At 37.7% G+C, this 27,987-nt stretch overlaps 1 protein-coding gene across 7 annotated transcripts in view; it reads right to left on the bottom strand.

Moving 5' to 3' along the window:
• The window catches only part of pcdh15b (protocadherin-related 15b), a 191,608-nt gene that overhangs the window by 98,005 nt on the left and 65,616 nt on the right, over nt 1-27,987 (bottom strand). For all 7 annotated transcript variants that reach the window (XM_079596487.1, XM_079596484.1, XM_079596488.1 and 4 more), the window contains 6 exons: nt 20,871-20,979; nt 20,193-20,305; nt 15,711-15,917; nt 11,112-11,246; nt 1,955-2,104; nt 47-240 (listed from right to left, as the gene is read on the bottom strand). In XM_079596487.1, the coding sequence (XP_079452613.1) occupies nt 47-240; nt 1,955-2,104; nt 11,112-11,246; nt 15,711-15,917; nt 20,193-20,305; nt 20,871-20,979 (908 nt within the window). The remainder of the gene's footprint in view (nt 1-46; nt 241-1,954; nt 2,105-11,111; nt 11,247-15,710; nt 15,918-20,192; nt 20,306-20,870; nt 20,980-27,987) is intronic.

Below are 27,987 nucleotides of genomic sequence, written 5' to 3'. Positions count from 1 at the left end.
GAGGGACACTCTTTTTCAACCCTCATTGGGTTTTCAGTTGATTTACCTTCTCTGGGACACAGGGCCGTTGTCGGAGGCCCTAACGGTGAGGGCGTAGGAGCGGCCCACGGTCAGGTTGACACTGGGCGGCACGGTGATCACTCCTGTACAGTCATTGATGGTGAAGTGTCCCTGATCCCCCGCCAAGATTTTGAAGCTCACCAACCCGTTGGGACCCTCATCAGCATCCACTGCTGTCAGCTAAAAAAAAATTGGTGCCGTTACTTCAGAAAGGACCTGCAAATGTGCTTATTCACGTTCATCGCTGTCCAAGCTTTTGAATCATGAAACCTGTCAAGTACATGTCCAGAACTGGGTCATGTTTGCCAGATTCACTAAAATATTCAGATTTAATATTTCAGCACATTCAGCACTTGGCAACACTGGATTGTTGGGGGTTTGTGAATAATGGCACAGTTGTTGTTGTTTGTTTGTGCTGAAGTTCACTACTTAGTGATTTGTTCGTTCATTCATTCGTTCATTCATTCATTCATTCATTCGTTCATTCATTCATTCGTTCATTCGTTCATTCGTTCATTCGTTCATTCGTTCATTCATTCATTCATTCATTCATTCATTAATTCATTCATTCATTCATTCGTTCATTCATTCATTCATAAATACATACACATTTCTAATTGCATAACGCCAAACAAATATATAGAATAATACAACTTGTATTTAAGTATTTATTATTTATACATATGGGTACAGTATGTATATTGAATATTGATTGCTTAACAGCAAGCCATATTTTAACCATGTTAATAATATTTAACTGAATATATATTTTTTCACACATCTGATTAATGCAGATTATAAGCAATTAAACTTTTTCTTTTTTAAATAAGATTGTAGATAAAGAAAAAAATCATAAAATCAAATAGGTGCAATGACAATGCAAGGTGCGATGCAACAACTAATATTTTATGAAATTTAAGTATGTATTTAATATTTATACCTCAGGGTCTTTAATTTATACAGTAATAAATTATTAAAATGTTAATACTTATATAGATGGCACTTTAATAATAATAATAATAATAGTAAATTACTGTACTTACTGTAATACAATAATGATAATAAAAAATAAAATATATATTACTTCTATTTTTTTTTCTATTTTTTTTATGAAATGTGACCCAGACATGCTCTGTAAGACCATGTAGCATTGATGTTTTCGACTCACTGATTCGTCAGACAGAGAGATAAGGATTTATTTCAGAACCTTTATAAAGTGACAACTACAAACATACACTGGAGCAGTTAACCTTTTGGATGACATAACTTGCACTTTTTAATTTTGACTTCAGGGGTTAATCTTTCAGCATGTCAGATTAAATCTGCGCTTTGCTCAAGTCCAAAGAGATCAGTTATACACACATTTCAAAAGAAAATGATGGTTAAGACAAAGATTAAAACGAGATCTGAGCAATTATTCTAGCAAAAAGCCCCTAATAAATGTGGGAACTACAGCTATTAATTAAAATGAGTGGATTAAGGTTGAAAAGCCCAGCAAAAAAAAAAAAAGCATTTTGGCTTGTTTTCCAGGAAACATCTAAACATCACTAATACAAGATCAATGTGGATGTTGTAAAAATATTAAGATTATGGATATTTTCAGAGAATATATCCATGGTTAATTTTTCTGGCTGTATATATATATTTTCTTAAAATGAGGCTAAATGTACATTCTTTTTAGATCAGGGTTGGGCATCTTCGGTCCTGGAGGGCCATTGTCTACCTAATCAAACACACCAGAACAATGTCTTCAGGATTACAAGAAAGCTACAGGCAGGTTTTATCAGGGTTGGAGCTAAACTAGAGGATACTTAGGTGTCTTCCTTGGAAAACAAGATGAAATACTAATAAAGAAACTGATTTTAATGCAGTAAAAGCATAACTTATTGATTACCTGTAAGACTGTGTCCCCAGGCTGCATGTCTGTGTAAACATTCACACTGTAGGAGACGTTGGGGAAGGTGGGTGTGTTGTCATTGGCATCAATCACGGTGATATTAACAGTGACTGGAGAGCTCTCCTGAACTCCATCTGAGGCAATCATCTACAGACACATGCAAGTAATAAACCCGTGAGGCAGAGAAAGGCATTGATAAGAACCACATTTGCTTCTTAATTTCATAATTGCACATTGTGCACAGATGAATCACTGAAAATCAGCCATTTTAGAAAGGAAAGGCTTAAAGCAAAATGTTAAAATTGCTGCTAATTACACATCAGCAAACATATACTGTGACATAACATTTTCACATTAAATGTCCAAATTAAATTTCCCCTTGCTTATTGTGATCGCATAGGCCTAGCCAAATTTTTCAAATGAATGCTCTTGCGTGGAGAGAACAGTCCATTGGCGGTACTCCCAACTGCCTCACTAGCTGTCAACTAGACTAATGGGATATCACAGAGAGGTTGTAGACTGTGCTGTGAGAAGGCTGAAGTGTTTTTGTCAACCTCCACATGGAATACAAAAGCTGAAGCTCGAGCACAAAAGGATGCAGTCAAGTCAAATATTATGACTAAAAGACAACACAAATAAATAAAAACATGTTGATGATTGGTAGTCGGTGATGTTTGCATTGCAACATCACTTCTTTTCTCACAGTGTCTGAAACGGTTAGATAAAGGATTCGGCCTTTCTAAACCTCTCCTTTCTGAGAGACTACTCTGCTCTGATTGGTCAGATAGCCCAGTCTGTTGTGATAGGTTCCTAACTTTGTTTTGAAGGTCTCCTACAATAGGTTTACATGCATGCAAAGTGAAAATGTTTTTTTACTCATAATATACATTGCAACATCACTTCTTTTCTCACAGTGTTTGAAACAGTTCGATAAAGGATTCGGAACCTCTTTTCTAAAACCTCTTTCTAAACCTCTCCTTTCCGAGAGCCTACTCTGCTCTGATTGGTCAGATGGCCTAGTCTGTTGTGATAGGTCTACTGCTTACAACAGTAACATTGGCGTTTTTACCGTATGAATTCGAGCTTGAGCTCTCATCCCCTTCTTTTGGAAGAGCATGCGAAGTGGATGGCTTTTGCAGTGCAGAAAACAGCGTATTTTCGACATGCTTACAACACAAACCAAACTCTTCCAGGCCTATATACTACCAATCAGTTAGAAGTATGAAGAAACACCATCTAGATGTAGACGCGGCTTAGACACATACACAGTGATGAACCCAGGTGGGGGTGACTCAACCAGGGGTGATCAGTCTCTGGTTTGTTTCCAAGCAGCATGCTACACCATGGGTCTCCGCTTTTGATCCACAGACACCCATGAGCGCCTTTTCTGGTGGCTTTTCTCAGTTGGAAACCTCTAATACCAAGGAGCCCGAGTGCCCGGTGCCCTGGAAATCCCCTGCATCCCACCTCAATAGGTTCACAGCGGCCCCTCCACCCGTTTCCTGTGCAAGCCTCCACCAGCTCGAGGTACTAAGCCCTCTTCCGCTCGCGGGCCTCCTCTATCCGCTCTTTCCAGGGAACGGTGAACTCCAGCTGCACCGTTTGTTTCAAGGCATTAGATGTTAAGACCAAGTATAAAGTAATATTGATTAAAGGTTTTTCAAATATTCCCTTTCATAAGGTGTGTAATATAGCGGTTTGTGATTGTAAACGTTCTGCAAAGTTGTAAAGTCGAAAATGCATGATAAATAAAGCTATTGTCTCCCAAAAGAAGAAATAGACTCGCCAATACGAGTCGTTTGTGTATTGAATCATACATGCGTGAGGAATCTATGTCACTAAAAAAGACAATCGCCCCTACTGTAATTCCCCCCCTACAGTGTGTTGTACGTTTTACGCCCCCCAACAACTTGACCCGCCTTCAAACACATTATTTTACTGACGACTGCTTCAGTAAAACGCGGGATTCACAAAATGCTTGCTCTTAAAAGAGTTAGAACCCAGTTTATTTGGACCAGCTTGCTCATCAGAATCACAACCTGTAAGTATGATTAATTATTAATGTATATTTTTTTTTACCGGGTGTTCAAAGTATCTAGTTTTGTATTTTGTATTGTGTAGGTCTCCGGATTTTTCTCACCACACATGTTTGTGCATGATATTAAATAGAGTAGACATTCAAATGGCTGTGCGTTCAACAAAACAAAGTATAATTTGGGCTGAAGCAGCCACCATTACACCCTATTAACCAACTAACAACACTCCAGCAACCTCAATGTCACAAGCCACTAAGAACTTCCATCACAGCATGCTAACAACTTTGCATTTTTGGCAGCTAATTTTGCATAGTTTTTTCACAAATTGACAGTATGACAGTACTTACTGATAGTGTATTGACAATGTTTTTTTGGCAGAAACTATTGCCACCACAGTGAATTTTATTAAGGGTTCACTTTGAAACACGATGATTCATTGATGAAGGACCTAAAAAAAAAAAAAAAGCTGCAACTGCAATACTTTGTGTTATTTCAGGGAACACTTTCCTCCAAATTTACCGCATCATGGATAGATCAACATGGCCCTATACAGACTCATTTAAATGAGTGAAAACAATGCTTCAAAGACAGGACAAATAAGATACTTGATATTCCACAGCTTCGGCAAACAAAGTTCATCTTGTCGCAAAACAGATAATGGCATCTCTAAGCAGCCATTTGTATGTGACACGCAAGCCTAACGCGGCACAGTAACATCACCAGCGGGACCCGGACTCTTCTGTTCCCTTAGACGAGACCAGCTGGTTTCAATTTCTGAATGAATTCGGCGGGAGTGAGGTGGAGTGCGGTGAATGTTAAGTCCCGCAGCACAATTCCCAACAGCAACCTTAATGCACGTCTGACTGAGAATCAGCATTCAGTCGGTGACCTCTCCACAATTGTGTCTTCTCATACCGTAATTATACACTCCTATAGAATCAGGCACGAAGGTCTTTTCAACAGTGAAAACATGTTGAGAAATGCCTAGTGAAAAACCCACCGGATACATTGCTTTTTACACACTGTACACATCTCAAATCTCAACTTCTCGATTATTATATTGTCAAAAACTACATTACCACCCAGAAATATATTAAAAGTTGGATATATAGTACATACTACTTTACCTGCATACATTCAGTATACTTATGTAAAGCAATACATACTGTATAGCGAATCTCGGCTGAAAATACCATTGCAAATGTAAACTGTATTATCATATATACATACAGACACTGGACAAGGATGAATCTTTCTTGCATGCATGTGTTGACCGACTGTGTTCACGCACGGTATCAAGTGGAGTACACTTTACAGGCTATGTGCTCGACTGTGCAAACCTAAGGAAAACATGAGCTTATTGATGCAATTTGATCAATCTACTGTTTTAGTCCAACCGTTACTCCTGATTGGAGGATTCCGTAAATATTTTGTTTATATGCAAAATTAAGTTTAAGTTTAATGGTGCAACACAAATCTTTAGTAGTGCGAAAGTTTAAACTTACTTCGCAAATAGGCTAAGTTGTATCGACAGCTGGTGCAACAGGCCCCTGGCCATCAGGGTTTGGCTAAAAAGGAGCATAAGCCGCTCCCCTCAATGTTGTTTGCTGTGAGTCTGTCAGTCAGACAGACGTGATTGCACAGGACACATATTTCAGTGATATCTGTCAGGTAGTGCCTGTGCACTTGACATGTCAGAGTTGTGGCACTCTTGTGCTAGATGCAAGTTTGCATCTGGCATGGGGAATGCAATTATCTAAACCCACTCCTCTCTCCCTCACAATTTCCTGCCTCCTCTTCACTGCATCAATCTCAGAAAGAAGATGAATCTCCTGTAAAACTTAAAAAGAAAACAGGGGGGAAATAACATAAAAGCATCATTTTGCAAAGTGCGACTCAACCTTTAGGCTTAAACTAGTTCATTTTGGAGTTGTGACATTAACAAAGTGCAAAGTATGAAGCGTTAAGTGTAGGTATGTCCTACTCTTGCGTAGCCTGACCTTCAGACTAATGGCAGAAGGTCTGGACCCTATAGCAGCTTTCATTGGCCAAAAACCACCTCAATAGGCCGTCTGACTGACATGTAAAGCAAGCAATCACAGATAGTTTTGTTCAGAGTCACGTTTAGGGACGTGAAACTCTGAAATCGATGTCCCTACAATAACAGACAGGTGAGTAAAATTATTGAATGTCTATGCTGTGAGCTTACCATACTTCACATACTTTTGAAAATCCAGCTTTCAATTGATCGCGATAAGCACTCTTTTGTTATAGTTGTAAACACGATAGCTTTCCTCTTCCATGATGGGATTTGGTGTCACAGCGGCTTTGTTTCCAGGCAGACCATTAAAGAACGTGACATATCTCATATCCCATAACTTCTGTAGAATTCAACTAATGATGACTTTGAAAAGTATCTCCTATTTAGTGTGCCTTATGCATCAGATGTTTAGCCAATGGTCTGTGGGTTGTACATTGAAGCGTGTTCTGTTAATAATGGGCTATTAAGTTTGTACTTATTGTACTTTTCCTTTTTGTCAGAAAGGTAACACCAGCTGCCAGAATCACCTCTTGTGGCCCGCTAACAGAAGCACAGGCCTGTGAGCTGAAAGTCAAATTGAGGAACTGAAGTTTCCAGAATCCGTTGCCATTACATCGCTGAGGCCAGATATGGTGCTGATCTCAGAAGCTTCCTAGCAGATTATCCTCTTAGAACTTACAGTCCCCTGGGAGGACTGTCTCGAGGAGGCCAATGAGAGGAAGAGTACACTGAGCCAAGTACATTGAGCTGGTACAAGAGAGACGATTTAACGACGAGAATGCAAGGTGCGAGCCCATTGAGGTGGGTTGCAGAGGGTTCGCAGCTCAGTCTCTCTGCAGGGCCTATAACATGCTGGGCATCAAAGGGGCCAGCAGACAAAGGGGCATTGAGTCGGCCACAAAGGCAGTGAAAGTTGCTTCGGTTGCTTTGGCTGTGGATGAGAAGAGAGAGTCGTGGGTGGGGTAGTGCTCCCTGGACACAAGTCGGGGCTTGATCAACACTGGCTGGATCGCCTAGGCAAGGCCAAATCACCTGATGACCCCAGGAAACATCACTTGACGATGTGTCCAGGTGTGTCACATGCATCACATTCAGGGTTTGAAATGAACCCCCACCAACCTGCTAAATGCAGGTAAAAAATCAACTGTCAAATCTCTAGCCAATTTGGCGGGTTACTTATTACGTACTTATTACTCACTTTGCTGCAGTTTGTGTAAGCCAAATCTGCGCAGATTTAGCGCAAATACTCAACTCGTGAGTCATCGTGATGTATTAAATATAGCGTATTGCAAAGAATCTGCATATATCTGGCTTACTTGAACATTAACGTCACTACACAACAAATAACGGCACACTTGTTTATTTTCATTGAAGCAATAGAGAAGATTAAAAAGCATTTGGTTAAAATAAAAGACATTGTTATTTTCCAACATCCTACATTTTTTTATATTCTTTGTACTGTATTGATCTGTCCACCTAAAATACATTTTTGGTGAAAAGGATGAGGATGAAAGAGGGAGGAGATGAGGGAGGCTGGATGAGAGGATTTTGTTTGAAATATATATATATTAGCTGTGATAGTTAATCTGGTTTATTTATTTTGGCTAGTAGAAGTTCTGAATGGCCAGTAACTTGAGAATCCAGTAGCCAAATTGGCCGGTGAGTGAAAAAGTTAATTTCAAACCATGATCACATTGTATGTTAAAAGGTTCTGCACTGCCTGTTGATTCAGTTGATTTGAACAAATGTGTCACTATTGGCTAATATCCATTTAAGTTAATGCTTATGTTTAGTGTACAAAGATAATAATGCAAGGCAATTACATTGCATATTTATAATCTTTTTTCAGCAGTATTCAATATGGGATTAGACTGTTTGATTCATACGTACAGTATATTCACATCCTTTTTTTTTTTTTTTTTTGACTGGTTGAGTCAGTTACAAAATGCCCATTTAAACATTAATGAAATTAGGTGTGGTGCACATCCCTAGTTACTGTAAGAGTGCACTGTACCAAAATAATGCAAGTGAATTTGCTGTTGCCAACAAGACAGTGAAAGTGGAATCAATCATACATGACATCATCTCAGCGTGGTGCTTCAAGAGCAGTGCTTATCACATTTGCAAAGTTTGGCATGTCAAACTGGAGAGCTCAGACATCTCAGTTATCTCCAGGGTGCCACTTCGGTGGAGTCCTTTATGTCGGCCCCCTCTGCTCAAAAACAAATTCAAGGACTTGTATCCCCAGTGAGTGTACGCTAGCTTCGTTATTGAAAGGCACCATTACTAAAGTTGAAATTCCATCTTTATATGTGACTGAGAAGTAAGGATAGCAACTACTACTGTCATGAGAAGAGGTAAACAGCTAAATCAGGACCACGTGACACTGAAGACTGGAGTAATGGCTGCTAAAAATTCAGCTTTTTTTCAGGTTCAGTCAGTGCCATACAATTCCAAGAATACACCTGCATTCATTTACATTTCCAGGACATTTCGGTAATCCCTCCATTACGGTAATGTCCTGACATTTAAATAAATGCAGGTCTATTCTTTTTTTTCTTCTTCTCCTTCTTCTTCTTCTTTTATTGCATCTGGTTAGGATTGTTAATATTTTTGTATGGAGTGGTGTTTAGTGCTTCACTGCTTATCTCATTGTTAACTTAGAACAAAATGATTTTAGCTACTTCACTAAACTCCACCAAACTACTTGCTATTTTTTTAATTGCATACATCACATAGAATGCAGATGCCTGACAACAAAGGTGCCATCTCAATCCAGAGCCCCCTATACCACATTTATAACGAAAAGTACATAATAAAAACACATTATTTATTCTGGCTTCCTAGAACATGCTTCTAAAAATGTTAACTGAGTATTGAAGTGTGCCAACATGCGCAATCGCAGAAAATGTGTTTCCATTAACCACGGAGAAGCAGTTGTGTATCCTTTGTGTAGGTCATAATAGTATGACCCATACTGCCATAATTTCCCTGGTTCTAAACATACCATTGTTCTCTCTCATTAACAAGCCAGCAAGGCTATAATACACTCCACTCCACTGTGTCATTGTAATATATGTCAGAGACTAAAATAACCATGGACGTGCTTAGCAGCGTTAATACAAAACCATTCACCACCAAGAAAAAAATGTATAAGAAAACAGCAACCTCCATGTTAGCAAACTGAGATTTGCATATTTTCATAATACAGTTTGAAAGACAGTGAAATATGGTGCTGTTATAAATTGAATAGCAGGACCCAGAGAGAATTAGCTGATGGCACAACAGTGGCCTGCATTGTCCATGTGACCTGATGCAGTGTTGTGATATTCAGTATTGCTGGAGAGTAACTTATTAAGATAAGCGACACTATTAAAAATTGCATTACAGAAGATTTTTTTGAATCAATTATTGTGCAAGTATATCAAATATCAGATTTTAAAACTGTTTCCTTGTCCCGATTCACTATAATAATGATTTAGAATTGGAGACTTTGTCATTGAATAAAAACATCAGTAGAAGATAGTTATCTCAAAAGAAAATGTATGGATAATCGTCTTTTTTAAGTTATGTCCTTTCTTTTTGGAGGGTGTGAATTTTGCCATTGTTAATGAAAATTGCTCTGATAAAATGATTGACTTTATTCACAGGTATACCAGTATGCCTCTAATCATCATATTCATCTGCGCACAAGTGCTGAGCCGAAGCACATCTCATGTAATTACAAAAACAATGTTCCTCAGTGAGTGAGTAACTTGCAATTTTACGTCTGGGCCAAATCTTCTGCACTGCATCTTTAACTCTAAAGTTTATATTTTCAAATACATTATTATATTTAAATGTTCAAAAAGTAAAGTTAAAATTCAAAAATACATATTAGATTTTCATTAAATGGTTAAAAAAAAAGATGAATAAAATCAAGTAGTTTGGCATAATATTTTATAATGATCTCTTAGAAAAAAGTACAGCCTTTTTTGTTAAAATATTATAAATATTTGAGGAATAAAAATAAAATAAAACCATATAGTGTGATTAAGATGTCCAGGTACAAAGTAACAAAACAGTTTATCATGACTGTGTCGAGGTCAATAAACTTCAAAATATATATTTAAAGCATTTTTTGGAAATGATGATTAGGGTGTGTACACTCACATGTATTTAATGTGTGATTCAATGCTTTTTCATTTATGGGTTTCATTATGTTTTCACACATAAATTTCATTTTATTATTTTCATTACATTTTATTTTTATTTTTTGGTGTGTAATGTTGCTGCTTGAGCATGAAAAAGTTCTGAAAATGAAAAAGCACAAAATTACTCCAAAGAAAGTTATTCTCTATATCAGTTATTCTCTCACACTGTTTCTGAACTCTCACAAACGGCTCAATTGTAGTCTTGTAGCGATCCCTGGTTGAGTTGCATTAGTAGTGTGATGAAACTCGCAGTTATGCTAAGCGGCATGACATCTGACCAAGCAGTTGACCAATTACAACACACTGGTCCAGCCGACCAATCAGAGCACATTGAGCTTTTCGGACAGAAAGGCTTCATAGACACCAGAACTAAACAGAGAGTTACTGACATACTGTGAATAGAGGTGCTGCGACAATGTCAAATATGTGAACATTCAAGCATAAAAATCTATTCTAGTAGACCCCAAAAACAAAATCAAGACTTTGTAAAACGGCATAATAGGTCCTCTTCAAATTCAGACTTTTGTTGATTATAAATAAGCCTTCTGAAAACAACATGAACACAAAGACTACATTTCGAAGAACTTGACACGTGTTTTAAGCAGCATTTTTGTTTTATGTCTCGGAGACTGTTTTTTCATTGCCCCACATCACGTACCGAATAATTTCCACTTGCATTGAGAATCTATACAACGACACGGATTGCAGTCGATCAGAATTCCTTTAGTGCAGTATGCAGTTTTAAAAATAACCCCAGAGAGAGAAATCGAGTAGTGTGTGGAGAAGCGAGTTTAGACAAAGTCCTTGACATGAAAGCTGCAAGCCCCAGTGACAGAGACTGAGCTAAGCAGGCTTGTCAAGGAAAGGTGGCACGGAGCCCTTACCGTGAAGGCATAACTCTGCTGTTCTTCATGGTCCACGGGCCTCAGTAGTGTCAGGTAGCGTGCCATCCCACTGGCCGTCACTGCGAAGATGCTGTTGTAGTTGTCCAGAGAGATGCGCACCATAGGATCTTTCGTCTGCAGTGGAAATAAATCACCGTAAACACCCGTGTCAGAAGGCAGAGACATCAGAAGATAGAGCATGCTGGGAATATGGCTACACAAATTGCTATGAATGGGAAAAAACACTCATAGACCTAGTGCATTAGAGAAACACACTGTAAGGAGAACTCAAGAAAACAAGTCATAAGAAAGATAAACAACTCAAAACCTTCTGAAAGAAAGTGCAAGAGCCAGAAGCACTGACTTGTGAAGTTAAAGGCACTGATCTCTGCTATATCAAAGTAAATTAAGGAACATATAAATATCTAAAGAGTTTATACAAGAGCAACAGAATTTCAACACTCAGCGAGCAGCTGAAAAAGCACTTTCATGCCATCAAAATTGGTTAAAATAGTGTTGCATTTTCGCACTGAGGAAAAACATAATATCATGTATGATCTAGCATTATTTTGCTACTATGTTTTATTGAATTATTTGCTTTAACAAAGATACTTAGAGTAAATTTAGTGTAGAGTTACTGAAATCACATTAATAATTTTCCATCTGTATGAATGCTGATATTTCACATGGTGCTCTCACTCCCACCCAACCATTATCTAAAAGAGCAGATTGCGGTTTATACCTGCTCAAATTCCTGCCGGACCCTGGAATGCCTGCAGTACTACAATCTATGTAGACTATTAAATCAGCCATTATGCCCTTGCAGTGCATACATTTTTCATGGCACACTGTGCATTATGTGATCTGAGTGCAGATACTGTTGCGGACCTCTTAAAAAGTGCATGACACACATATTTGCGTGTGAGGTTTAATTGAAAAACATAGTGCAAATATATGTGACCCCCGTCTGTGAAAACCCGGCTAAAAAGTCGCAGAATCTAATCATGAGACGAAGACCATCAAATTAGTCACAACGATGAACATAGGTAATGTGTGTTTATTGCTGTAAATGGTGGATTGCACCAAGGGATTCGAGATACAGTACTCAAATTTTAATTTATAACATGATAAATGCTGATAATAATCTTTTTAGGCATTACTTTTATTATTTTGCGCAAAAAATGAGTGTAGATAATCTCCTGATAAAAAGACGTGTGAACAAGAAACAAGCGATAGCATATATGCAAGCAGGTGCATGAGCAAAATAACGTGATCATTAATATTAAACAACATATAAATCAAAACTGCGTAATGTTACAGAATGAAATGTCGACCGATGAGTTGCAGTACTGGGAAGCTTTGAGGGTGTTGATGGACTTAATCTACTACATCTTTGATCCTTCTGAAAAAAAAGTGTTTTTATCAGCTTTTTGCTGAAATTGTTTAGTTTTTTTAATTAAACTTACCCACACTCAAGTTTTGATAAAAAAATAAATAATAAAAAAACGCATTAATCTAGAATAAATCGTTTTTGTTTGTTTTTTTTTAAAGCAGAGGGTCTGTTCTTTCTTTTGATATATTGCATGGTCAGATATATATACAACAAAATATTCTGGTTGCCGTGGAAATTTTGTGTAAATGATTAAAAATGCTGGCGGTGGCTGGCAGCTTATTTAATCAAATAAAAAAAAACACTGGCAGGAAAAGAGTTAAGCACTTGAGGCATTTATCTGTTTTTGAATGGATTTAAATTTTTAGAGGAAACATTTACAAATTGAGTAAACATTTTCACATTCTTTTTCAGGTCCATTCCAGCTTTGACTTTGCTCAACAGCTGCATTATCCCCATGACCCCATGCAGCCAGGACCAATCTTCTTCAACGCCTAGCGAGTGTGCTGTGTTCGCCGTTGAAACCGAAGGGCTCCCACAGATGGTGATCTTTCTTCTAGATGAGACAACCCGTCACTGGCAAAAGAGACCGACTGTGTGATTAGTCTCCTGGACTACTTTTTTGATAACTATGCTGTGAAGGAGACCCGCTTGCACTTACATGCAGACAATCGCTCAGGCCAGAATAAAAACAATGCACTAGTTCAATACCTTCTGTGGCGGGTTATAACAGTCAAGCATCAGAGGAGAGGATCACTCTTTTATTCATGGTAGCTGGCACACAAAGTTAGCTCCTGACTCTATGTTTGGCCTGTTAAAGCGTAAGTCCAGGAATTCAACGGTGGAATGCTTTGCTCATATTGAGAATGTTGTGTGCAAGGCTTCTCCAAGTGATGCGCTGTAATTGTCTCCATGTATGGCTGGAATTCCTACTGGTTCCTACCAGTTTTTCAGAAAGCGTCCATCAATCAAACCACACAGTCAGAGCCAGTCAAACGGTGCGAAACCTGCCACTCTGGTACCAGAAGGACTTAGAAATGAGAGGACAATTTACCTCTTCAATGAAATTTGGGAATTTGTGCCAGAAAGATATAGAGATATTGTATGGCCTAATCCAACAACGCAGAACAAGGTTACAACTGATGAAAATAAAAATGTTGTCCATGCAGAGGTGCTGACCCCTGCTTCACCCAATACTTGTAGTGTTGGAAGACCAAAAAAGACCCCATGTGGTCTTGCCAAAAGAATTAAACTGGCTTAGAACATTGGCTGTGTAGCCTCGTATCTGTTTATGTACATGACAATCACTTAGCTGTGAGCAAGTATTACATTTCTGACCTTTTTAATACCAAAATGTACATTTGTAAATAGATACGTGAGATTATCAGGGATTAGGAAAATATTTTGCATCTATTATTGCATCAAAAATTTTGCATCTATTATTGCATCAAATATTTTGCATCTAGTCAATTTTAGAATGCGTGGTTCAAACTGTGTACAAAGTTTGGTTTTTGTGTCGTCCCATATTTACTGAGATTGAGATTTACTGCATATTGCATTAAATATTTAACATTGTTAAAAAAAAAAGAAAGAAAAAAAGCAGGTTTTGGTAAATGAACAACGTATCATATAATGAAATATATGATTAGAAGTTGCCATCCCATAATACCGGAAACATTTTCAAAGTATTTTTAACTGTGAATTTATGGCAACCACAGCTGCCATTTTTTTTGCAAAAGGAATATTTTTTTTTACTGTGAAAAACAAAACATTTCATTAAAATAATATGTTAAAATATTGTCTCCTATCCCATCGGAATGTGCAGAAATTATGAATAGGCCGATTCATCTGAAAAGCATAATTCTGCGTTCAAACATTGCTAAACTTGTGAATCCTGACCAGTTAACTGTGCAAAAGTTTGGAGCAGGACTATCTGACCAATACAAGATAGGAATAGTTTTCGGGAAATATTATATATTTAAATGTAAAAATATTATTATTAATTTCGCATTTACATTTAGTGGCACACAAATCACACACTTCAAATTTAACACTGATGTTGTTTGCAATTTCTCATTATGCTCTAGATTTTTCAGCTGAATGCAGTTTACCAAATTATTAATGAGATACATTAGATTGATTGCCAGTCTGCCCAAAAATGTAAATCAAAATCAATAAACAAGACGCAGGGCAGTAATCATGCAGAGCATTAAGCAAATTGAATAATACATAAGAATAAGACAGCACAGCAAAAATGAGAAAGAGAGAGAAAGCAAACAAGGGCTTTTTCACTTCTCACAGTAATTCCATTAATACCTACAGGCACATCGCTGGGATTCAGCTTTAGATGGGAGACAAAACATATGCTTGACATTAGAGTGTTTTCCATCTAAAAGACTTAAGTGATTAAAGAGATAGTTCACCTATAAATGAAAATTCTGTCGTTGTTTATACACCCTCATGTCGTTCCAAAACTTTATTTCTTCCATGAAACACAGAAGAACATATTTTACAAAATGTCCAGACTTCTACTTTCCATACACCATAAAGATTACGATGTACTGCAAGCGAAATCGAAGAACGAGATGGAGTGACAATATTTCGAACAAAATCAGGCCAAAATGAAGTTCATTTCGGGAGTTGCTGCTATAAGCAAACTTTCCAGAAAAGTAAACATGATTGGTCAATGGTGATTACGTAAAACGTAGGTGTGCCTCTGAGGCTCCGCCTTCTTTGAAGTGGAAATCTTCTCCAGTTTCTATATAAATAAAGGTGACTTGACTTATAAGAGTAGAAGCCGGGAAAAGAGCAACATGAACATTCTTCAAAATATCTTCCTTTGCATTCAGCTGATTTATGATGACATGAGAGTGAGTAAATTATTGTTATATTGTTGTGTGAACTGTCCCTTTAAGTGAGATGTTTGTCAGAATTCACTATGTTCTAAATACTTTGCCTTTCTATAAAGCGGAGATAATTGCAAAGAGAGAACATTAGCGCACTAAGCGCCACCCCAATAACTCTCAAATGCGAGCCTCCGAGACCGCATCTCTGATGCTGTTTTCAATTTTAATTTGCTTTTCTAAATGCTCTATAGAGCAGGAGCTTTGGTTAACATCAGAGGAACATTTCTATACACACACATCCCTCAGGACATGTGAAAATGATTGCCGTCTGAGCACAAGCACAGAAAAAGAGCGAGCCTTCACCTCCTCGATGTCGTTATCCAGGGCGATAATGGCGAGGGGGGTGGAGAGATTGGCACTGCTCGAGATAGTTGTGCCCAGCGGAGCAGATTCCGAGATGAATCCATGATAAGTGGCCACCTGGAAGTACGGCGCCTGATTGTTCTCATCAAGCACCTCAATGTGGAGATTGGCAAACGCTGGGAGAGGGTGTCCATTATCCTGCTCCGCCTAGAAAAAAGAATGCCATGAGTTGAGAGATCTTGACCTTAAGATGGAACACTGTGGTGCAAAACCACTGCTTTTTTGGATTACTGCATGCATCATATATACGAATTGCAATGTGATAAGCCTCTAAGGGCATACGAGGGCTTAACACTATCTACAGACTTGCCCCGCTAAATTAAATAAAGACCATGGCTGATTAATTCAGGTCATTCTCAAACTTAATTCTCTCTGAGCCTGGCATGCACCCAAGTGCTCTGGGCATCTGAAAATGTAGTGTAGTAACTATTGCTCAAATTCCTACCTCACCAGCAGCACGTATAACTAACATCAAATTTTAATGTCTGAAAATCCCGAACAGAGGTCCAATTTTTTTCAAAAAAGTTTCAAAAATGCATGGTTTACCATCTCCACGGAGATATAAAGAAATGTTTTTACTGTTAAAATTACACACTTTTAACAATCTAAAGCACACGGTGCAAGTGCACTTAGGTCGTGTCCGAATCCACTTTTGCTAGTTTAATGACGGGAAAAATGGTCGGCGTGCCGGGTGCATGGTCTAAAAGGATTGACCCTATTCTCTTAATGAGTAAAGGGTGTGTTTTGGGCATACCGTGCAATAAACCAATCCGAGTCTCATCTCCCTTTCCCTTTAAAAGACAGTTATGCTTGCGCCGTGGAGTATTACCTATTTCCATGGCAGTATTTGCAAGCGGACAACCCGAACGCTTCTACGGGTCAAAGTACACGGGCGTTGTGGACCCGCCTATAGGCGCAGATTAAAGCACTCTTTAAATAAAAAAATACTGCGCCATTGACTTTTGTTAACCAGGTTTTTGTTGGTCAATGACGCAGTCAGTTGCCTCAAAATAGTAACGCACCAACAATGTGCCTGAACATACCACGCTGTCTCATACTTGAGTATCCTTGGTATTTGAGGTGTTGGTTTATTGTCTTTTGATTAGATTCTGGATTAAACATGTATGGCTGAGTTTCACCTGTTGCCATTTTTTTTACATTGGAAGTTTTCAAAACAATTCCACAAGTGTAATGCAGGGGACATTGAAAATCATTTTAATATGCAAAACTGTTACCCATATTTATAGCAGTGGGTGTTTCCAATTCTTGAATGTGGTACTACTTTCTAAAACCTAATTACTTCTATATCAGTTTTCTTTAATGTAAAAATCCTGCCAACATTATAAGTGGACCTCAAAGAACATAAAAAAATACTGTTCATGAACATATGAAATACCGGTATATAAAAACCCTTTTTATACTACAACATAAAATACATCAGTAATACCAACCCGATCTCATGGCAATTCGTACGTATTTTACAAGGTGGGTAATTTGTACGAATTCATACGACCACTCGTACGAATTTGTACGTTTTTGCCAAATCATACATATTTTACAATTCAATTTTCAATTCGTATGAATCCATTCGAATGACCTACCCCTGACCCGCCCCTAAACCTACCCATCACTGGGTTTTAGTCAAATTGTACGAATTCGTATGAATAGGTCGTGAAATAGCGTTGGTAAAACTCACTTGTGAATCTTTTTTTTTTTTTTTAGCTTTTACTTTTGCCAAAGGCTGTTGCTAACAAGTGGCTAAATGGGACTACAAAGTTGTTAGGGACAATAAACATCACGCTGAATAGGAAAACTCATCTCACTAGTCCGCTTTTACAGCCTCATTATGTTTATAATCGTGCTCTTGCAAACTATTCTAACTCAAACTTTAAGTGAAAATGGCATGGTAAAAATAAGATAATGGTGTGCACAACTTACGCATCATCAGTTCTGTTCCAGTTTACGGACATATATATATATATATATATATATATATATATATATATATATATATATATATATATATATATATATATATCAATAGTAAAGTATTATAGAAAAGTATTTGAGTTGTAGGTGTAGACTGCCTTATTTAAGCATAACTACAGATGAACTCAGTCCTGTTGTAATGTGTGGGTTAGGGTTAGGGTTAGGGTTAGGGTTAGGCTCCCACATTAAAATAGAGCAATAACCTACTGAGTTGCAGCACCTATTTCTAGAAAGCTACAATTTAGGCTGAAGGGCAAGTTCAGAGTGGCTTATAAAGGTAGTGAGGACAGACATAATAAAAATATAAAAATTACAAATAAGAATGAAAATACAGCATCAAGTGTGATAAACACATAACTCATCAGAATATGAAGTTTATTGCATCAGCTAGATTACCTCTCATGCTCAAATTGAAACCTCGCAGGCATTTTTAGTTTGGGATGCATGCAAATGTGAAATGAAATGATTTGGTGGTGTGATGTATACTGGCTTACAGCAAGACATTATTAAAAAGATAATTAAAGCAACAGAAAGAGATTATATTTCCGTCAATAAAGCTAGTCTCACTCCAGTGAATAAGCTTATGGTTCACCCACAGACTGTTGACTGACGTTCTGATTCACACTGAACAAAAATGTTACTGAAGCATAGAGTTTGATCTAATGCAATAACATTCATACATTTTTAAGTCTGGGATAAGAGTTTGAATATTTTTGGGAGCCACTGTATATCTGATATATTACAGAATCCAACTGACAGATATGTGTAAACCGTTGGATTCTGGGAATCTGGTAGCGTACGGACTACGTGATTGGATTTTGAGGGGGCTCAGCCTCGCTGCTTTCGCTTTGAAACTGAGATCTTGACTGGCAGGTTGACATGCTGTTGTCACAATAGGACTGATTTTATCTGTGTGGTGCTAGAACTTAAATTCCCTAAGGAAAAACTAAGAGTTACTCTTTTGCTGATCTTACACTGATTCGCAGAGGAAAAAACTACTGTACCTGGCAGTCTGTGATACTTTGTGAAGTATGACAACAGTACATTCATGAATATATCCAACCCAGCTAACATTTCAGTTTGGTTGTGGGAACATTAAAAAGCTTATAATATAGAATACTCCTTCCACTCATCATCTGTGGAGTGGAGCAAGACCAGCAGTTATTGTTTCGGACTCTAATCCAAAGATGCCTTGTTGGCCAGGTCAAGCTCCAAAAAGGACATACAAGGACCAGAAAGACATGCAAGAGTCATGGAAATACTTCATATGACGAGTGCACTTCTGTATATTCCACGACATCTGAAATTGTACAGTAGCTCTATGTGATGAACACACCAATAGGTACTGTAAATCGAAAAAATCTTGGCACATGAGGTTCGAGCTCCTTTTGTTTTCCACAGCAGAAAGCATATGGGTTTGACATGACATGAGAGTGAGTAAATATTGTCAGGATTATTAATGTAGTCAATTAGCCTTGAATCTATTCACTCTCATGAACCATAGCGGTGTTGCTGTATGCAGCTAGTCTTGTTCTTGCTCTTTGATCCTGAAAAGTCAATGTTCAACACCCAGTCTTGTTTCATCAACACAAATCCATGTCCAGTCCATGCTTCCCACTGTGAAAAGGCCAGTGGCATGCACAGCATTCTTTACAGATCATGCTTGCATAGACTATCATCCTAGAGCCTGGGGGGGGGGGGGGGGTTGTTGAAATATCACAATTAAAATTGAGCGGATGTTGCCTTTTTTTTTGCCATGTCCAGGATTCCTATACTTTTTTGAACAATAAATTCACCACCAATCTTCAAGTCATGCATATGTGAATACATTAATACATGTATTTTTAATAGATTTAAAGATATCCATTCACAATATTTAGCTACTGAAACAATTTTTCCATGACTTACACTGATTTCTCAGGCTTGCCTATTGATTGCTTGATTGTTTGTTTCCTGATGTTTCATGTTAAACTCACTGACTCACTGATTCACTCACTGATTCACTCACTGATTCACTCACTGATTCACTCACTGATTCACTCACTCACTGACTCACTGACTCACTGACTGACTGACTCACTCACTCACTGATTCACTCACTCACTCACTCACTGACTTACTGACTCACTGATTCACTCTCACTCACTCACTCACTCACTCACTCACTCACTCACTCACTCACTCACTCACTCACTCACTGACTGACTGACTGACTGACTGACTGACTCACTCACTCACTCACTCACTGACTGACTCACTGACTCACTGACTCACTGATTCACTCTCACGCACTCACTCACTCACTCACTCACTCACTCACTCACTCACTCACTCACTCACTCACTCACTCACTCACTTGATTGCTTCACTACTTATTTACTTAATTGCTTGTAACATTAGTGAACATTTTGTTGTCAAAGTTGTCATTATTACCTTGATTACCAAGTCGAAATGCTGGTACTGTTCCCTTTTGATGGGTTTCAGGAGCTGGAGCTCAGCTGTGGTCTGATTCAAGGAGAAATACTCTGCATATGGCACCGGTTTCCCTACAAAAACAGAAGAATGGGCGTGAAATGGAGGGATGCATAAGATTAACGACTTGTATTGAAGTGTTTGCCATTGAACATAATAACTCACCATGATTTAGAAACATAGTGTATTCATTTTCATAGCCATACTTCATACAGAAAGGCAGAATAAAATCATTAATGCACTTCCTCTATAAATAGCCACACTCAATAGTGAGTGCTTTGTTGATAGTTAAAAGCATGAGGCTGCTGTCGGATTGAGCCGGCACAGCTGTGGCCTACAATATGTTCTGACATATCCCTGACTGGAGGTCTAACCGCTCCGGCAGCGCACTTTAGTTCCTCGGCTCAGGTCGCGAACAGCGTGGTTTCCCGAGCCCGCTGCTCCGCTTCCAGGTTTCATCTCAAAGCACAGTTGGTGGGCGCACCTTGCCTGCAGCATAAATGCATTTGACTCCCGCTGAATTTCTGACCTGCCACTCTGTTCTGCCTTTCCTTGGAAAACCACTGTTTCCTCCACGGTGACGCCTTATATGCCGGCAGCGACTCGATATAGAGTACAGAGAGCCTGACGGAGACCTACCGATGAGAATGGAGTACAGGATTCCCGGGCGTTCTGACGGAGGCTGGATGTTTCTGTCTTGATCCACAGCTTGAATGGGAGGAGTCACATTGACAGGGTTAACTCGGCTCTGGAGAAGAGACACGGAGAAGATTATTGCATTATTTCCCTATAGTGAAAAATAAAAATACATGTATTTCAAATATATATTTGAAATACATATATTTTATGCTAAGTATACTACAAATACATTTACATATGTGTGTACGTAATCTAAATACCCTGAAATTGTTATTTTAGTATATTAAATTGGTATACGTTAAGTCTGCTGAATTAGAACAACACATGTTTGTTATCCGGAAATAGTGCTGAGGTCCAACTAAAGATAATGCTTAAGTATATTTGATTGTGCTGACGTGGAACTATTGCAAGTATACTTTAGGTACACTTTAAAGTATCTTGCATTTAAAGACTGTCCTTAATAATAGTGATATTAAAACACATTTTAGGCTTAATATTAAGAAATGTGCATTGTGCAATAAAGAAGTACTCCAAATAAAATGCAATTACAATATTCTAAAGCGTAAGTCTCAAGCGATATATCAGTAAATATGTTAATGGATTTGTAGTATACTTATTATGAAATACATTTATTTTAAATACATTTTGGTATGGTTTTTTTCCCCCACTAGGGTTATACAAAGAAAAAACTTCTTTCTAAAAATCTAGTTCTAGTTTAATATTTTTTAAGGGAAAAAAAAATCACTTTTTCATGTTGATTTTTGAAAAACATTTCAAGAATATTTTTTCCTATATATATATATATATATATACAAATAATTGTACTACTAAAGGGTTATATGATATATACATACATGCTATATATTATATATATATAACGATTAATGTGTATTCAAAGTGTAAGGAAAATATAAGCTACTGTATGTATGGAAACACTTTTTGCCTTATGGTTATCAGTGCTTTGTCATTTAACAGTACAACATGTTCCTAGATCAACACCTTTGTTGATCCTGGAACAACATTCTAATCAACCAATCAGATATGACGGACAAATACCATTTATGTTATGACAAGTTTAAGTTCAGGCTTACAACCAGGGTTAGGTGCTTCTACATCAGTGTTATTCACATATCATTTCCCTCTGATTTTAAGGATAACTTATGGGTAGAGTTAGATACCTTACAGCGAAAATGATCCCACTGCAAGTTACAAGTCACCAATTTAAATATTATCCAGTATCTCTGATACTCAGTAAAACTGCAAAGTAGCCAAAAACATATGCAAGTAGCCTACATTACATATACTCAAATTATTTACACCACAGAATATATTTTGGAATAAAGTAATAGATTAAACCATGAATAGACCATTTGTAATTTTTTTCAGTAAGAATAAACATACTTAATAAAAGCTAAACATATTTAGAAACGTAACGAACAAAATAATTGTATGTTGTGCAATTGTACAAATTTTTACAAGAAAATAAGATTTTGGTATTGTCATGTTACATCATATGTGCAGTCATGTTACATCATATTTGCATCGTACTTGCAAATAGAGGTAAGCAGACGGCAAGGGGAGATTGACACAGCATAAATTTGTCAGGGGACAAAACGACAACACAATGATCACATGTGAGAAGCATCAACATTCCTGTCACTTGCTGCAAATGAGCTGCAGATGTTTGTCCGAAAAATTCAAGGCTACATATCCCCTCTCTCGTTCATGAGCTCCGGAGACCCGTCTTCCACGATTCCTGAGCCTGAGGGATAAGCAAATCTCCGTCTGCCTCTCTCTGTCTCGGCCATAATATCACCAGTCAGTAAATTTGCTCATCTATAATTCAAGCCGCCTCTGAAAAATGACAGTGTTACAGTGAGTGGCATGGGTGAACCCTGAGATGACCAGGTAAAAATGAAGTTGCCAGAAAAATGAATAAATAAATAAATAAAAATCTGCTCTGCAAGTCAGAAAAGAGTAGAGAGAAACTAATTCTCAAGACAACTGTGCCAAAACCCTTTTCCGAAAAACTATTTGTCCAATTGGGTGGCAGTATCCTGAATTAAACACTTAAAGCAAAGTGCCTGGAGCGAGCTAAAAGTTACGAGGAAATTGAAGTAACGACAAATATTTTCGTCCATATTGTGACGTACATCAGAGTTAAAAGACGATCGACAAAGAAAATTGTGTGATTTGGGATAATTTAAAGTATGTTTACGTGAGAAATGCTAAGCCTCTGTAGAGATTAGCTTATTCCAAAATGCTACGAACAACACATTTCTGCCTCATCATATGACCAAAATCCATATTAGATATCAGTCGGAAGTTATTACAAACACTCAATGGTGGTTTACAGTGAGTTTTGAGTAAAGGCCTTGTATTAATCTAATCAATTATCGTGTGTAGCTTGATGCTAATTGTAGCTATAATTCACCTGTTACTCAGACACAATTATATTTCATGATGTATGTTGTCAAAATAATTAATGTGAGGTCGTAAGAAAATGTTTTGTTCTTGCATCAGCTGTAGATTGGATTTTGAGATGTGGGCGTGGCACTCAAAAAATGAATGCAGATGAACGCAAGCTGGAAGGGGCGGGGTTTAACCACACTAAATGATTGGAGAATACCTGCATACATCAACGGAGAGAAGTCTGACGTTTCACTGGAAGGCCCAGTTATTTCATTTTGATTAAAAATGACAAGGTCAAAACATTTAAAAAATGTTTTAAATAAACATACACAAACTAATCATTCACAGTAAAACCTATAAAATGCGTTTAGAAAATAGAGTGAATTTTCATTTCATGCTGACTTTAATGAGGAATTTAGTGGAAGGTGAGGTAAAATCTAGACAGACAAAGATGGCAATTTAAGACGTCTTAATATTTTCCATTAGTATTATTGCAATTGAGACATCACTGTCACTTCTGAGTATAAATTTAACAACACAAAACTTGATTTTTAAATCTTTTGAAAGACATGTGGTTCTAAATGTTGGACAATAGCATCACTAGAAGTAACAGAGAAATTATTTTAACTGCATTTCTCAGTAGCAAGGTGGTGGAGTCAAATTTTGTAGCTTCATGTGGTTTCATTTTTAAACCATGTAGTTTCAGTGGCAAAGCAATTTTTCAGAAGCAAAGCCATTGATTAAGTAGCAGGGTTGAATAACCATTTTAGGGTTACATGTGTAGTTCGATTCCCTGAGAAGAGAAGGAGATGCTGCTTCAGTTGCTGACGCTATGGGGAAGTACTTGCATTCGGCGTGCGCCCTTGTCTCGAGGATAAAGGAGAAGGAGAAATAATTCCTCCTCTCTGCCTCGGTTTCACCCTCAGGCCTTTTTGGCACGGATAATTTACCCATGCCTGTGCAACTTCCTTCAGACAAAATCGAAGTTGCTGATGTTTTATGCAGGCACCCTTTTGGTCATGCCGGCGCGGCAGTGAAGTCAGGTGACTGCCGTAGCCAATTGCATTGGCCCTTGTACACATGCTTCAGAAACCAATGTTTCACAATGTTACAATGTTTCCTGACAATAGAATCAATTCGTGTCTCCCAGAATTTCTGACGTTATTTATAATCAGAACGAGCAATGTTCAGTTAACCTCTTTACGTACTGATCGGTGACGGCCCCAGATTATTGTTGCTCAACATTCACTGCACGTTTAATATATGTTTAAAATCCACTTTCTAAATATATGTTGGTTATGTGTCAATTCAGAATGACTTATGAGCAGCAGCCTTTTTATTTTGGGTATGTCACTTATTTTGTGTCAATGAATGGGTCGAATGACTCAGCAAAATCGTTTGAATATGTTGTTTCAGAGTCATTTGGAGTGGTTTCTCAGTCTGTAAAATAACAGTAAGAGCACTAAATGAAGTGGATATTTATCTAAAATCATTTGAAATCCAGAGATGAAGAAGTTCTTTGAGTTCAACACCTGCACATCCAGCTTACGAACGGCTTTTCATTTGAAAGAGAGTTAAAGCGCTACACACAAAGTGATTACTGTTACTGACTGACATGCAACCTGGTATTCGTTGGAGTACATTGAATATACCATAGCACATGACAAAAGTTAATAGTTCAGGGTGGAAATCTCACTAGAAGTTCTCTCCTTCTATTTATTGGATTTTTGTCCCATTTTATTGTTAAACAGCATTACAAAATACAGCATTCCCATGTTGTTGTTTTACTTATATACAATGTATTACTTATTAGTAATTTGAATTAGCATTTATTTTTACATTTTCATTTATTTTATACAAGTTTTATTCATTTAATTGACCGTTCGCAAAGACCCGCCCCCCTTAGTTACTGTCGCTATGTCCGACAAGCTACGCCGCTCTCACACACACCATGTTCTCACGCAGTGAAAAATACATTGCGGAGCAGAGAGCACACAGGACAGATCAGGTTACTTTTCGGTTACTTTTGATATTAAACAAAGTCTCACCTTTCCAATTTGGTCATTTTTTTAAAGAAATATAAATACCGTTTTGTGGCTCTTTAATGTGTCATGACAAATCAATCAGTTAAAGCTGCTCGTGAACCGATCATCTCTTCCTTCTAGTTCATTTATAGCATTAAATAAACATGAATGTATAAGAAGGAATGCTGTTTTAACCGCGGAAAGGCGTCAGTACACTCCGTTTTTCAAGTTAAAATCCTCCCATGTTAATCTACTAACTCTCCTGACTGCTTTGTCTGACAAAATGGCGGATGGTGACGTATGATTGGTCAGATCACCTGTCAATCAAGCTCCCTGTGAAGGGTCAATTAAGTGCTTTTGTAAATTTTCCCTGTTTTCTCCAGGAAAAAATCCACCAGGTAAAAATCAAAACTTGGGATCGCTTAGAAGTGTAATAGCACTGTTCTTCTCAACAACAAGCTGCAAAAAAATGCACAACTGGATGGACACAAATTATGCACTGAAGTACTATTGTTCAATAGTGATAGTGGTGTGTACCTTAAAGGGAAAAAAAACACTACTGATTTAAAGTGAAATGAAAACTGACTAGGGGTGTAATCAGAAAGGCTTATATAATCTTACAGGACATAAGCATGAAGCACTATAAATCAAATCCAAATACACCCCGTAGATCACGAATGCCAAATGCAAGGAGAGCAATACAATCTCAAAGTTCATTTCTCATTTCGACAAACCCAACACTTTGCCCGGTCTCGACTATGCTGCATAAAAATGGTAAGTGGACGCACAAACACATGTATTCCTCCTAGACTTAATAAGCAGCAGCAGAAAATCAGCAACGGTTAAGATTTATTTCTCATGGTTGCCCTGTAATTCCCAGCCCCTGCAATTATAATTCCTCTGACAGCAGTAAATCACAAGCATGTGGGGTCTTCGCTCGCCGTGATTACCCATAATACTCTCTCAGTCATCCATTATGCACACAAATGCTGAATTTGTACAGTCCTGGGAGAAAATACACAAGAGAAAATGAATTATTTACAGTAATGTATTTGATATTACTTATGCGAGACATCATAAGCTGAAGTAGCTCACAATCCGTAGTGTGCTTTGTTTCATATTAGCTAGAGCCATGTTTGTCTACATAAACATGAATATGTTTGGCTAGTATGCTTGCTTTGCCAAATCAATATTTAAAAAATGAATTAAGGCTGTTTGTCCACCAAAGCGTGTTTAAGTAGGTTGCATGGCAACAGCATAAATAATAGTTAAATTAATAAACTAGAATGTGAAATAATTGATTATTAATAAAAAGTCATTCATTATTGAATATTTCTGTTGCAAACCATTTTCTGTATGTGGTTTTCTTTTTTTATGTCCTCCTGCACAGAACGGGAGTTTAGTCTCGCTCAACAGCTACACAATAGCCCTGTTTTCTGCAATTTTTCCTAACCTCACAGGCAATAAGTGATTGACAGCAAAACAATAACCCGCGAAGAGAGTGCTTATGCCACATGTATGTCAGTGACATGACAGACAGCTAATTGTCGACTGCGGTTTCGTTAATACACCACTTACCAACCGAACACAATCTAAACATTCAGTCATGACCCATGGAAATTGCAGGTTGTCACGTTTGAACACAACCATATTTAGCTTATCAAACAGGATTGACAACTGTATAGTGCTGTTGTCTGAATGCAGCCCCGTAATATAGGCTACTTAAGTATGTGAACGCAAATGCTTCTCTCTATGCTAACTAATGCAACATTGTGTCCTGAGTGGTGTAATTCAAAATGCAATGCAGTTCTCAGCGTTGCCACAAGGGGTGCTATAGAGGGCTTTAACAAAGCTGAATTTTCTATAGTGATATAGTGGGGTTTTGCAACGCTGAATTTTCAGCATCAATACTCTTCAGTGTCACATGGTTGCTGATTTGCTGCTAAATAAAAACATTATAATCAATGTTTTGCTGCTTAATATTTTTGTGGAGCATGTGCTAAAATAAAAAAAAGAGGATTATTTGATGAATATAGAACGTTCAAAAGAACAGCAGTTATTTCAAATATTATGTAACATTATAAATGTCTAATAAATACTTTCACTTGATCAATGCATTGCATCCTTGCTGAATAAAAGTATTGATTTCTTAGAAAAACAAACAAACTTACTGAATTCAATCTTTGGAGCGGTATTCCATTTGTCATTATGGTCATATTAACTGCATAACAGTTTTCTGAATCCTGGTTCATGGTCATTTCCAGTCCCTTCCCTTTCTCTCTTTCCTACTTACTGTCCACATTCCACACTGCCCTATTCGAATAATGCAAAAATAAATCTTACAAAAAAAAGTGGTATTTATGACTCTGCAAAGAGTATGTTTCTGGCTTAAGTGTTCAGGGGGTTGCGACGAGCGCGGTCCATGCGGGATCTTTGAACCCGGTCTTTTATTACAGTAATTAATGAGGAACGTGACTCATTACTGCCGTTTTATTAACCTCCCACCAAGAGCTCCCAACAGTAGGCCGCTGAAGCAATAAACCGGCCAAATAACCAAATTAGATTATCAAAAAGTGTGTCATCCCTGTTTTCTGCCCTTTAGATACAACTGGACTGACTTCAAGACTGCTTTCCACAGAGTCCACATGCAGAGAGTCTCCAATGTAACACATCCAGACCCC

Source organism: Phoxinus phoxinus, assembly GCF_949152265.1.
Source record: "Phoxinus phoxinus genome assembly, chromosome: 21".
NCBI lineage: Eukaryota > Metazoa > Chordata > Actinopteri > Cypriniformes > Leuciscidae > Phoxinus > Phoxinus phoxinus.
This window is presented reverse-complemented; position numbering and strand designations above follow the sequence as displayed.